The sequence below is a fragment of the Ammospiza nelsoni genome, chromosome 6, assembly GCF_027579445.1.
Source record: "Ammospiza nelsoni isolate bAmmNel1 chromosome 6, bAmmNel1.pri, whole genome shotgun sequence".
Taxonomy (NCBI): Eukaryota; Metazoa; Chordata; class Aves; order Passeriformes; family Passerellidae; genus Ammospiza; species Ammospiza nelsoni.
The window spans coordinates 56144762-56159136 of NC_080638.1; the positions used below are offsets into that span (position 1 = coordinate 56144762).

The 14375-nt window shown below is 42.4% G+C and overlaps 1 protein-coding gene across 2 annotated transcripts in view; it reads right to left on the reverse strand.

The window, feature by feature from the left end:
- Window positions 1-14375, reverse strand: part of AKT1 (AKT serine/threonine kinase 1) — a 78261-nt gene that overhangs the window by 8657 nt on the left and 55229 nt on the right. For both annotated transcript variants that reach the window (XM_059474069.1, XM_059474070.1), the window contains exons 7-11: window positions 14154-14219; window positions 12256-12324; window positions 11419-11544; window positions 10241-10369; window positions 5546-5760 (exon numbers count right to left, since the gene is read on the reverse strand). In XM_059474069.1, the coding sequence (XP_059330052.1) occupies window positions 5546-5760; window positions 10241-10369; window positions 11419-11544; window positions 12256-12324; window positions 14154-14219 (605 nt within the window). The remainder of the gene's footprint in view (window positions 1-5545; window positions 5761-10240; window positions 10370-11418; window positions 11545-12255; window positions 12325-14153; window positions 14220-14375) is intronic.

Here is a 14375-nt window from a genome sequence, read left to right on the forward strand (position 1 = left end):
AGTAATCATCTCTCGGCCGGTTCCCTCCAGGTGCAGTGGCTTTGCCAAGGCTCTGCCAGACTCCTTGTTGCTTCCACAGCACAATGATGATGGCTGATGGAGAGGGTGGAGTCAATCCTCTTCATCCACAGATGTCAACAGACTGCACAGGAGCTCAGCAGTGACTCTGAGCTAAGAAGCACCTGAATGTGCTCTGCAGAAGCAGGCAGGAAGGCTGGCTGGCTGCAGCCATGTACAAGTGCTTTGCAGAATATGTTATCTAATGCGAGCCTGTGTTCCATGAAGGGCAAACACATATTCAGGGAAATGCCAAGAAAGACTCCAGATGTTTTACTTACCTTTTAAAAATGACACAAATCCAGTCAAAGTGAATGGTGAAACAATAGAAACCTCGTATTTTGGATATGGATTTATTCCAAAATACAGTTTTGTTTTCCAGAATTATTACAAAAGGTCCATCTCAAGGACAACACAATTAAATTGGCAACTAACACAAAAATCATGATTAGGCACCAGTGAGAATGTAAAGAGCAGCAGGTTTATCTTTCATAGGGACATGCAATAAATAAAGTAAAATGCAGCAAAAATAAGAGCTCTGAAGAGGTTCCTGGATAATAAATTAAATTCTGCACATTTAAGTCCTCAGACAGAATCAAAAATAGTATATACAGGACTTGAAAAGCAAAAGCTACAGAAATTTACAGTATATAAAGAAACAGAACAGAAAGTATGGAAGCCAAAATCAATTTAGAGAAAAACAAGAAAAAACACCCCTCAAAACCTGACCACCAAACAATTCTGGTAATTCATTCAACTTCTATCTACACTTGAGAGACTTTCTTATTTTAGTTAAATCCAAAAGTGAAAATTATTAATAAAGTGCAACATCAATATTAAAATGAAATTATTTTCACATTTTAAATTTTTATGAAATTGCATATTGCTTTTAAGTCCCTTTAACCATTTAATGACAAACGTCTGTGCTCTATAAACTGAGGGCAGTCAGCCATCATTCCACAGATATATCATACAGAAATAATTTTTAAAAATTGCTGTACTGTATTTTTAACATATATGTATAAATATAGTCTGTAAACACATAGGAAGATTGCAATTAGTGAATCACATGAAAAATAATGTATCTCTCCTTGCCCACTTACTTGTAGAAGTAAACAGTGCTCAGTTCCCAGGTCCATTCCCAGCTCTTTAAAAAGAAACCTGCACACTTCTGGTTTTCCAGCCCTGTCTTCACATGATTTCTCTGAGTCAGCCCTGCCCCCAAACCTGATTCTACCATGGCACAAACATCTCCTCCAGGCTCAAGAACGATAGCCCAGCCAAGGCTGTTGGTGTTCACCAGCTCCAAGCACACAGACTCCTACTTCTCCTCCTCTGATACAGTCAGGATGGACACCAGTAGTTTACTTTACTATGGCCCTTACCTTCAGAGGCTTCCAATAGCCACAGGAAGGATTTGGGAGCTCTATCCACATCAGTTTCCCGTGACTGGCACTATCAGCATAGAGAAGCTGTCTTTGGCTTTGAGAATAGCATGATTGGAAGACTCCATATTTGGAAGGAAAAGGCCACAATCTTCCCAAAGCCCTGTACACAGAGTCTTTGGGTGCTTTCCTGCTCAGAGATTAAAACTTTTGGAAAGCCTAATGCTAACTCCCAGCTGTCTGCTGAGCTTTACTTCCCCACTTCTTCATTAACCACATGCATGTGACACAAACATGGCAGATCCAAAAAGCCCTGAAAAGCTCCCACTTCACATCAGTAATCGAGAGAAGTCATTTTTGAGGTTGGTGAAGCTTGGGAAGTCTCTAAAATAGTAATTTCTGGAAAGCTGGGAGAAAAAATCCTGTAAACTTGCCTTTTATGTTTTTCTCAGCTTCAATTTAGATCTCTGTGGGAGAACTGTTTGAGTTTGTCTAAATCACTGTGGACAGAACTGATTTTGACTAAAATTATCATACACAACAGCTAAATCTCAGCCTGTCTCAAAGCACCTGATGAAACATGAAGACATGAGCATTTTGCACTTCAGCTGATACACAGGACCCTGAAGCTGCCTGGAGACAGAAGCACTTTCCTACTCAAGGCACACACATTTCAGAGCAAACACAAGTCACCTGTCATGTGTGGCTCCAAAACTCTGCATGTCCACAAGGCACCCAAGTGTGCTCTCCAAGAGGACCAGCTCCTCAAGGTTACCTCCTCCTGCTGGCCACAGCTAGCTGGGAGCACCTTCAGGCCCCTGAAGTCCCCACAAGTGTCACCTCTAACTCTTCCAATGCCAGCAGTGGCTGTGAGGGCTGCAGATCTCCCTGTGCCTGAGAGCAAGGGTGCTCAAGAGCCACCTAAGCTTCCTGTGGCAGAGCAGCAGAGAGGACACACAGCTTAACTACAAATCTCCTCCTTTCACTAGGGAAAAAACCAAGGAGTTATGCAAGTAAGGGCTCGATTGACTCTGACATTCCTGAACTTCTGTGACCAAACATTCATTGGATATGGAGAGAACCCTCATGGCCAGGGAAGAATGAAGTACCAGATCTCCCTGTGACTGCAAGAACTGACCACCAGGTTCCAGGGAGCAGCTTCAGCTCTCCAAAGCCACAACTGCTACTCTTTGAAGGCATCACATGTTTCGAACAGGTGTTTTTGAAATGCTGCATCATCTTCCTCTCATTCCTGCTGAATGGCAAGGTCCAACAGCACCAGAGGCAGGTGAAGCAGCCTGTGACAAACCCCATCTGAGAAAGGCTGAACAACCCTGGCCCATGATAAGGAACTAAGGCACTTCAGATTAAACCATCCTCAAGTTCTCTCAAGTTAAAAACCTGCCAAGATTCAGAGCCTGCAAGACACTGATTGTAAACCTACCCAGCCATCTAAACTTAGCCTGCTTACACAGGGTGCTCTGATCCATGCCCACTTTCACAGGCTGCAGTCTCCACAGCCACAGGAAGAACAATAAAAGGTAAAAAATTTGTTGTTTCATGTACGAAAATATGCTCTGATTACCTTCTTTCATTTGATTCATGTCACAAAGCAGCAAAGGGGATTTTCAGGTCACATTAACAGGAAATATTTACAGAATAGATTTTTTCCTTCTTAGGAAAATTAGGACTCACATTACAAGATTAATAAACTTCTATCAATCCCAAAAGAAAATTCAAAATTCCTTTTCTCTTACAAAATGGATTTCATATGACCAAATTGAGAAAACAGCTATGATTAAAAGCAGAATGCAATTTATTGTTCTTCACATTTTCTCCATATGCCTGGGAGTTTGAGGCTGAACTGGTATTACTGAATAGAGTGTGCTAACACAGTTTCAGTATATCCAGTTCAGGTGCAACAGGTAATTTTTAAGATTTAATTCACTGATACCGATCACAATTACTTAGCTCCTTGATATTTAACCTAAAGTATCCTTGGCACTAAGCTTCATTGTATCAACCTTTATTGTTGGGTTGGTCAGGTTTTTTTGATGATTTCAGGGGAAGTGACAACATCTCTCAGTTTCCTTTTTCCCATGGTTTTGGCTGCCTCCTCCATCTCACTCTGAAGCTCATCCAAAGCTACGCTGCCAATTCTGACGCTTTCTGCCACAAACATTACAATGACACTAACTTCTGTCTACCACTGGCACCAGAGGGCATTTCTGCTGAATTACACAGTGGCTCCCCAAAGCACAGACTATCACACATTACATAACTTTTCAGTGAATGTATTTCAGTAGCTCTCTGGCTGTTTTTTGTCCATATGGCTCCATGAGCACACTGTGAGTCAACTACCAATTATGCCAGGCATCCTCCCCAGCACCCAGACCACCCAGAAAAAAGAACATAACACTACAAGGGCAGGATGCAGGACTTCCACTCCAGTGCTTCCAGATCAGTTCTCCATGCTGCCTGAAATGTCACAAAGTGCGGTGGATTTGCTGAACTACAACTTCAGGTAAGAAGTTATGGGAACAGTGACTGGGGGGAAACCAGTATTTAAGAACAGTCCATGATCCAAAAAAGCTTGGGAAGCACCAGTGTAATTAGGCATAATTACAATAAGGCACGTGTGCAGGCTTGTCTAGTCAACAGTTATTTCTATCAGCAGCATGAAAATCATCTGTCCACCAGATCAGAGCAGCACTGCTTCCAAGCCTGCAGAAGATCCATGTGAAGAAGTGGCTATTTGTATGAAGTGAGCATATTGTGGAGTAATTATTGGCATTGGGAAAATCTTGTAATTAGAAACGAGTGGGCATTCTTTGTTTGTAAACAAATTGCATTTTGCTTCATCAGAGATGCTCCTTTAAGAACAAACTGCAGCAGATGCTGCCTGTGTTCCCAGTGATTGAAAGGCCCCACCTGAATAAGCTATGAAAGGGTCACAATTGCATTTAACCCAGTGCTTTACTGGACAGGAATGCTGTTGGCAGGGGCTGCAGAGCAGAGCCTGGGGGCTCATCAATTACACAACCTTCTCCTGGAGGTCCCCTCACAGGCACTGGGTTCAGGAGGTGCTGCAGCTGTTGCCACCTTGCACAGGGCTGGCCACGTTCCCCACAGCACCACCAAGATGAATCCTCCAACATTAAAAATTGTGCATTTGCATTATGAGACCTCCCAATAGGATTTTCCATCAAAAAATAGTGAAGGAAATAGCCTACAGGGATGACAGAAATCCTTCTACAAGTATCCAGGTAGTGGCAATCCCATTTTCCTGCTATGTGCACACACAAGCACAGAGACTAAACAAACACCAGAAAGTAAACCGGAATTCCCTGCTTGCACCTCACATGAAAGGTTTCCTATCTGGGGCCTATTAACAGTGGAAGGTTCAGGACAGGAGATCAGGGGCAGAGTCACAATATTATTTGTTTTAAAAATGTCTGGGTTGACAAGATGGCAGGTTTTTAAACTGATGTTTATCTCTGTCAAGGTCAACATCCTTTTTGGATCTTGTTCCATTTTTTGTTTGTTAGCCATTAGGAGCTTTTTTAATGTTTTTTTTTTTTTTTTCTGTTTTTAAATCAAGGGTTATTTTTTAAAAAATACAGCAATAAAAGAAAAACAAAAATAAAAGGAGGAAATAGGAAAAGTCAATTGAGCATGGTATAAACTCCACTACAAACATGGTACAAACACCACCACCTACTGTCCAAAGCAGGATGCTAAACCACTGGCACAGATCTAGACAAAAATTCAGGAAAGGGACAGCAGCCTCAACTGCAACTGAAGGCAAAAGCATTTGGGGTAGAGCATCACAGCAGCCACTGGATTCATTACAGCCAAAGGTAGGGTTAACTTGCTTTTTCCCAGGCTATAGTTTTACTTTAATGGCAGCCATACTCTGAAGTTCAGCACCAAAGCTGCTTCGTGTCACTATTTACACTGTCAGCTCATTTAAAAAGTCAAAAATAAATGAGCACATCCACTTGCTGCATCTTGCTGGATAATCAATTTGAATGGATTAAAAATTAAATTATGATTTTGTCTCAAATACCTTAAAAAAGTGCAACTATTAAGCACAGCCTCACCTTTGCTTAGGGTCTTTCTTCAGCAAGCCTGACAAGAGGGATTTTGCTTCAGGTGACAATGTGCGTGGAAATCTGATCTCCTCCATCAGGATGAGTTCAAAGAGCTTTTCATGGTCCTGATTGTAGAAAGGGAGCCGTCCACACATCATTTCATACATCACAACTCCTAATCCCCACCAGTCCACTGCACGGCCGTAGTCATTATCCTCCAGAACCTGCAGATTGCAAGGAAAAGGCTTTAGAAGATACTCCCACACCAGGCATGAACACAGAACTCAAGAAGCAAAATTTACCCCAGCAAGTCTATCTTTGATCACACAGCCATATCTAACAGTAGAGTATTTGCAGAAGAACCATGTGAAAAGAACTGGCATCCATGCTCACCACCCTGAGTGAGCAGAGGGGGAAAAGGAGGCAGCAGGAGTGTCACAGCAGCTTCCTTGTCTTCCTTCTCCCATCCTCCCTCATATTACAGTCATGATAAGCACAACCTTTGAAAGTCCAAAGGCCAAGAACTGTTCTCACATTACAGAGCTGTTAAACTCTCACTTATTCATCACAAACTGTTCCAAACAGGACCCAAGTTTTTAGAAAAACCCCAACCCACCAAGGAGCCAGTACATGGAGAAAAGGCCATGAACCTGTTCCTTCACAAGCAAAAAGCCAAACATATCCATCATCTTATCAACCTGCACCCCAAAGTGGTGGCTCTGCACATCCTAAAAGACCACCCACAAATACTCAATGACTAATCTATATTAAACACTAAGAGCCAGAACAACACTTCTAACATTTGACCAGCTCTCAGGCTGTAAAATGGCAGCCAAATTGTCTGGACATGTTTCCCCTCCAACCCTCTGCCCCGCTCCAAAGGCTCTTCTGCCTCTGCTCAGAGGGCTGCAAACACAGGAACAGTCAGTGGGGTGGATTTCTGCCAGGTCTCACAGCAAAAGGAGCCCAGCACAGTTCATTCTTCCCTTCCCCTGGGTACTTCCACCTAGCAAAGCAGGAGCTGGTGCAGGGACTTGGGACACCAGCAGTGCTCTCCACCTCTCCTGCTTGCTCCAGAGAAGCCCTGCCACAGTGCATTTCTGATCTGCTGCACAGAGGGTTGCTGAAGGGAGTGGGGAGTGTTTTGTGGCCTGTGCAGTGGATGTTACCAGGACTTCTCCAGACTTTGTGTCTCCTATGCAGTTGTCCGTAGCTGACACCAACATCTCATGTTCCAAACCCTGTCCTCAGGTTTTAGTTATCATCTTTGCTCTTTGCAGGGACCTGCACTGAGCTGCTTACTCTTGCCAAAAGCATGAACCACAACTGCACCACCATCCTGTTTTCTCACTGGACAGTGTCTGTGTGAGCTTTACATTCCTGAGATTCAGAATACTTAACATTCAAAATTAAAAAGGTAAAAGAGCCCAAGTCAGTGCAAGTTTAACAAACGCAAGATCTTTACATCTTATAAATCTTGATTTAAAGGTTTTGCACATAAAAAAGAACCATCGAGGCACTTCACATAACAACTGTTTGCACTCTGCCTCTCTTTATTCACTAATTATTCCCCTTAATTATCTGAACGAGGGAGAGGGCCTGCAGTAAAAATCAAAAGGCTGCCAGGTATTGGATTACCCCACGTCGGTCTATTTCCAGCATCCCCGGCCGGATGATTCACACCAAACGACAGCTGGCTCTGCAGCTGCCCCCTCCATGGAGCGGCCGGCACAGCTGCCGCCGGCTGGGATTCCAGGAGCCGGCCCCGGCACGGCACCCTGGGCTCATGGATTGTGTGACAACGCAGTTCTGGGACTCCAGGAAAGGGCCCCGTCCTTCCCGAGGCACGGCACCCTCGGCTCATGGACACTGTGTGACAATGCAATTCTGGATTCCAGGAGCCGGCCCCATCCATCCCGAGGCACGGCAGCCCTGGGCTCATGGACACTGTGTGACAATGCAATTCTGGATTCCAGGAGCCGGCCCCGGCACGGCAGCCCTGGGCTCATGGACACTGTGTGACAATGCAATTCTGGATTCCAGGAGCCGGCCCCGTCCGTCCCGAGGCACGGCAGCCCTGGGCTCCCCTCGGCTCACGGAGTTTGTGTGACAATGCAGTTCCCGCTCTGAGTCACCCCGCTCAACCAGCGCTTCCTGTTCACACTCCCCTACGCTCGGCTTGCCTAAAATAAAACACTCACACGGCCTCCGATTTGTATTTTTGTTTTTTAAAGTGCTGCAAGAGATGCAATAGGAGAGACTGAAAGAAAAAGAAAACCACAGAGGTCTTTGCTGCGCACGTAGTTAATGTTACAGGTGCTTCTGAAATGCAGCAAACACTTCACGTGTTACTTTAAAAAGTGTATTAATGCTCTGTATTATAAACTAGATTACTAACTGCAACGATTTCCTTCACTTCCATTAATTTTGAACAGAATATAAAATGCTTATTTCTTCAAAGTTCTTTAGCACAATGAACATATCATCATATTGGTGATTGGGTAGAAGAGAGCAATGGTGTGAGTATCAACACTGCACCGTAACAAAAAAAATATTGCACTCATCCATGATTTACTGCAAGACACTGGATAGCTGGGGAGCAGTAAAGTAACAAGGTCATTTCACCTAAATTAAGGGATCATAATTTCTTAACGAGCAGCTCTAGATTGTTGTGAGATGGAATTCAAAAGAGAAGGCAGAACAGCTGTACACATCACAGCCATTGATGCATCTGACACATCAAAGTTGACATGGCTCAGTCACTGTCATTCATGCATGAGATTCCAGTATGAACCTAAAAACAACGATGCAACAACTGTACAGACACAGTGCTGTGCTGGACTCGAGTTACAAATGCAGACAGGAGCACTGACACCCCTGCTTTGAAGGATGTATGACCTCAAATGCACAGAAGATCGTTTGCACACAATTTCCAGATTTTTGCATGCTATCAGCCAGATGACAAAAGCCTCCCCAGAATTTAACACTCCAACTCACAGATGGGACTTGCAAGTAAGTGAGAGAACTGAGTTAATCAAAAGGATTTGTCCTTCAGGGTTTTTGGATGAGCCAACTCATCATAAATATTAAAAAAGAAAAAATAACAGCAAGTAACAGAACAGAAAGAACAGCCCAACTGTCTGCACATGGAATCCCCACATTTCAAGTTAGGAAAAACCAAAACAATAAATATTTTTAGCATCCTCATAAAATCCTTGATGAGAAACTGAAGTTCAGCAATTGATTTGAAGAGGGAAGCTTAAATAAAAGGCATGTTTATGAATAATAAACACTCTGTCATGCTGCTAATTACTCTCTGCATCAGTAAATCTCAAATTGTGGTGCATGGACCCCAATTTAGATTCACTGAAGACTTCTGGTGATCCATGGAAAAGCTGGCAGTCACCACGAGACTGGCTCCACCTCTTTGCTGCAAGCTACTCCGACAGGTGCCCACGTTCTTCATTATTACAAAGGACTGGAGGCCCTTGAAAGCAGCTGGGAGTTAAAAAAAACCCAAAACAACAAAAACCAAACAAAACCCAAGAGCATGCTGCCACCACTATGAAAGCAGGGAGCACAAAGGTGCTGATCAGCAAAGACATCAGCTCGCAGCAGAAATATTCCTCCTCCACGCTGGTTTCCCATCTTTGTTACTTCTGCACAGTTCAATTCAAGGCAGGTTTGCAATGCTCAAGTCTCCCAACTCAGAGGAAAGCTGTGCCAACAATCCATAACCTGCCGGCAGCCCAAGGCTCACTTCTCTGTGTGCTCTGAGCAGGATGGAAATGCAAATGCCACGGGAAGCAAAGCCCAACTGCAAGGGAAGCATCCCTTGTACAAGGCACCCCACCTTGGCTTGGGCTTCATGCCCTAGGAGTCCAGGAGTTTGCTCAGAACATGCCCAGAGCAACGAGTGTACACACATCCCCTACAACCTGACCCCACTTCTCATCCACCCCAACTCACCCCCAGCTCTAACACCACCTCTGTGCACAACTCAGAGTGCTTCCAGGAACAAACCTGCAAACATGTATTTGAACTTTGCACTTGGAAAGGAAAAAGTAAAATCTCCACAAAAAAAAATTACCCAAGACTGTTTGGGAACTGAGATCCCCTGCCTGAATTTATTTCCTCTGAAACAGGAGTGCTCAAATCAACACTGAGAAATATCCTGCGCTTTTATAGTCATAAAACAGTCAGCACTTTTAATGCATGCCATGCTAAATAATGCAGAAACAGCTTGGTCTGTCCTGTTTCTGAAAGCATGTCACCTTTGACTGCCCTCAAACAGTAAAAGAATTGGACAATACTTCTACTTCTCAAGTGAAGTCCTACTGATAACCTTTCAAATAGGAAAACACATAGCAAGCTGCAAAAAAGATAATCTATCATGAAATATTTGAAGTGATTAAAAGGGCTTTTTTAAAAATTATGTATTTGATACAAGAAACAAGCACTGTTCCAGTAAAACGTACATACTCTGTGAAGTGGAAGAAACTACCCTGCCAAAAAATTATCATGTATCATTATGCTAAAGATGTGTTCCAGATCATGATGAATAAAGGAGTCTCAGGATGTGTAATTATATAACAGCAGTTAGTGCATGAGCACATCATGGCACAGGAATTATTCTGTACTCCTACTGCTACCACGGAAGGCGTGAAAGAAGGCAATTTAACACAACAGCCAACATAAACATACCTCTGGTGCAAGATACTCTGGAGTGCCACAGAAAGTCTTCATTGTTGCTCCATCCTTGATGCCTTCTTTACATAGTCCAAAGTCTGTTATTTTTATGTGTCCATCTTTATCCAGCATAAGATTTTCCAACTGGGAAGAAAAGCCAAATTAAAAGACATGATTACCTGTAACATACACTAATTCTGAGCAGGATAATCGAAGACATGAATTTTGCAGATCAGTTTTGAACCTCATCCTCACTGGGACCATAGCCAGAGCATGTAAAATGTAAATATACATTGGTAACATTTTGCTCAATTCTTTAGGGAACATAAAGTAACTAATTTGTAGTCTTGGGGTAACCAACCATATATACAGAAAGAATGCAGAACATGAACATTGTATTTATGCTTCTACAGTATCATCATCAATAGAACACCAGTTCTTTAGAAAGTATATTAAGTATTCTCCCTCACACAACTTCATCCCTGCTCTGATTTTATTAAATAATCTATACCAGTAAGTAATAGCATAAAATAAATAAAACAGAAATCATATGGAAGGTTAGGGAACCACTTCCAAAGAGACCCTTTAAATGAGAATCAGTACATACATTTACTCACAGCTCAGCACATGGCATTCATCCCACCCTGAGCCTCTAATTTTTGTGAAAGTCACCCAGGTATTAGAACAGTTTCCTCAATGTATCAATAAAGTGCATTACAGGGGAATCACAGCCCCTTCTGTGCTCTCCAAACAAATTAGAAACTTGAAACACAGGCAGTTTTCTAACTGCAAGCAGCTACTATGAAGATGATGTGAGCACACTGCAAGGAAGCACAACATCCATGCAGTGTGAACTTCCATCTCTCTGCTAAGACCAGGATTATGTTCCACTGTGCAGAAGCACCAGCAAAGTTTCTCTCAGAACATAAGCAGGCAAGTGAAAATGAAACCCCTGTAGCCCAGTAACCCTTCATGTTCTCTGAAATGCTGCCAGTCACAATAAATGCCTTATGCAGCTTCTTGGACTATCAAAGGCTTTAGACATCCTGTAAAGTCCAGCCCAACAGCTGCAGCAACAGTTTGGATAAAGTTCAGTCAGGAAAGGATTTCTTAATAGTTCAGGATCATTTGCTTTTTTTAACAACAAACAAAAAGCCAAACCCCAAAAGCCTGAAAATGATTTTTCTACGTACCTTCAAATCTCTATAAACCACATTCTTCTCTGAATGCAGGTAATCCAGCGCTGAAACAATCTCAGCCCCATAAAACCGAGCACGGTCTTCAGAGAAGACACGCTCTCTTGACAGATGGAAAAATAACTACAAGAACAGTAATTTGTTACCTTTAAATGTGTCTGAATTATGCCTTGCAGTTCACAAGCCATCCTGCTTGGAAGATGCTATTAACTAAGAGAAAACCCCTTCCCGCCCTCACCCAGCTGAGTTCCCAAATGTGTTAAAAAGCATCATAAATTAAATTACTAGATAATTATGTCTCATATTCACCAGTACATGTGAATAACCAGTACATGTACTACAGTCTTACAGGGTCAGAAAATTATAAAACTATTTTTGACTGAACTACAAATACATGTTAAAACTAAAGCCTAATGCATGATTTAAGAGAAATGTTAATATTCCAACTTTTCTTTCCTGACTGTAATAGCAGACAGCAGTTGCTAGTTCTCCCTCCAAGTATACTCACAATATTAAGTGTTAAAACTTGTCTGACAGCTAGAGCAACTAGAAAGCAACCTTGCCTTCTTGAACTTCTGAATGTCAGATTACAATATATTGCTGTCATGTAAAATATGAACCTATGCCCAAAACCTCTATGTTCTAAAAATGGAGTTGAAAAAATTATGAGTCTCACTTCTTTATATTAGTTAAACCTGTGAACAGCTCTGTTTAATTGGGACAACTTGGATTAATTAGAATTGCAAAAATGGGCCTTAGCTAAATAATGTCAAGCAAAATTAGCAGTAGAACAGGAAAATCCTAAAGTATTAAACATTATTGTATTTCCCTTACCTCCCCTCCATTAGCATACTCCATAACAAAACACAAGCGATCGTGTGTCTGAAAGGAATACTTCAAAGCCTGAAACAGATTTAAACCAAAACTTAAAAGACAGATCATAGTGACAATCAGAAAAGCATTTTTAATAGATTCTCAGAAGCAGACATGAAATTTTCTATTTTAGTGAATGTTTTGTCCTTAAATCTTATATAGTACTTTTATTTTCCTGTTGCCGCTGAGGAAACTGCCAACTTATTTCACTAAAAAAATTTAATAAAACATTAAACAAATTCCTTGCAAAAGTTATCATCATCACCTAAAATGCTGCAAAACAAAGTTCTGGCCCATTAACAGGGACTCAGAATGCATCAACAGTGACTGAAGTTTCCTCCTCTGGCCACAGGTTCAACTGACAGAAAAGAGGCCACAACCAAACCCTGGAGCACAAGGTTTCACCACACTGGCTACAAGACCTCTTATATGAAACACACATATTTTCACACTCCAGCCCCCTGGCCTCTGCCCTGCTGCTGCTGACAGCCTGCCAGGGGATTGGCCAACACTGGCAATACCAATTTGTGAGCAATTCACAAAAACAGACCACATGGAGGCTGTGATGGAGAGTCACAAGGTGCCCGTGTATAGTCCTGCCACAGGGATTCCTGGAGTAACATCAACTTGTTTGCCATAGTATTAAGTTTTTTCATCACAGAATGTGCTGAGCTGGAAGGAGCCCAAAAGGATCATCAAGCCAAACTCTTGGCCCTGCACAGGACCACACGAAGAATCCCACAAGGGACCTCGGAGTGTTGTTCAAATTTTTCCTGAACTCTGGTGAACAAGCTGGTGCTGTGACCACTTCCCTGGGGAGCCTATTCCAGGGTCCAACTACTCTCTGGGTAAGAACTTTTTCCTAGCACCCAAGCTAGACCCAGTCTTGTAGCGATTCTCTCAAGCCCTTGTTCTGGATACTTCGGTTTATAAAAGCATTGAAAAGAAAATACTGAATATGATATTGTGGTCTTCATTATAAAGGGTGGCACTTCTAAACCAGTCATATTTTTTCTGGAAAAATGAATAACCAGGTTTTAGACATGTCAACACTATTGACTTTACTCAATACAAGCAATATTTACTTCCAGAGGTCATGCTTAAAAGGTCTGAGTTCCTGAGCTAAGCCCTTGTACCTGGCCAAATGAAACAACCAGGATCCTACACAGTCTCTTAGAGGCTTTAAGCAGTTGTAAAAAATTCAGGACAACTTGTAGTAAATATTACAAACAAAATCTTGAGATGGAACTTAGATATCTGAACTCAGCCCAGAGAGACTGCTGGCAATGGAGGTCTAAAATGAAAGTATGGATTGACTTTACAATTCAAAAAGAAAGCAGCAGATAAAGCACAGTCCTGCTCTTCTCCTTCCCATTCCACATGCTCCTACCACTATCCTTTGGCTGGCATTACCAGTGCTCTGATGCCACTGGTGAGCTGTATCTGGGAGCTTAAAAAAAAACAACAAAGACAAAATCAAAGTTTTTTCTGCCCAGTATATCTTCCTGAATTTGTCTGTGACAAAAGCAGAGTCACCCTGACCTCTGCCACAACAGGGAGACCAAACATTTGAAGGGCAAGGAAAGCAGATATTCCTCTTGAGATAGCAATTAAATGGGTGAGCCCTAATGTCAAACCACAGCCTGAAACACTCTCTTCAAGAGGTGCTGAGGACCTGCCCTGCAAGAATCAGAAAACTTGAAAAAGTATTTTCATTTATACACCCCTAAAATGGAAGGCTACAAAAGTACTCAGCCACTCTGTAAACACAGACCTCAGATGCATTAAGAGACAAAATATAAGGAAAGCCTGGGTGGTGGTGATATCAAGTTACACTGTGCAGAGGCAGAAATGCTTACTGTTAGGAAGGGGTGCCGAGAGTTCTGTAAAACCCGGTTTTCTGTCAGCGTGTGCGCTACTTCATCCTGAAACGCAAGCAGAAGGAAATCAGCAAAGTGATTCCCCAGATCAGGGGTCCATTTCAAACACTAACAGAGCAATTACTAACAACTACTGAGAATCCTTCCCATGACTTTGACACAGGCTGTATCAAGGGTAAATCACATCCCAGAGTTTCCCAT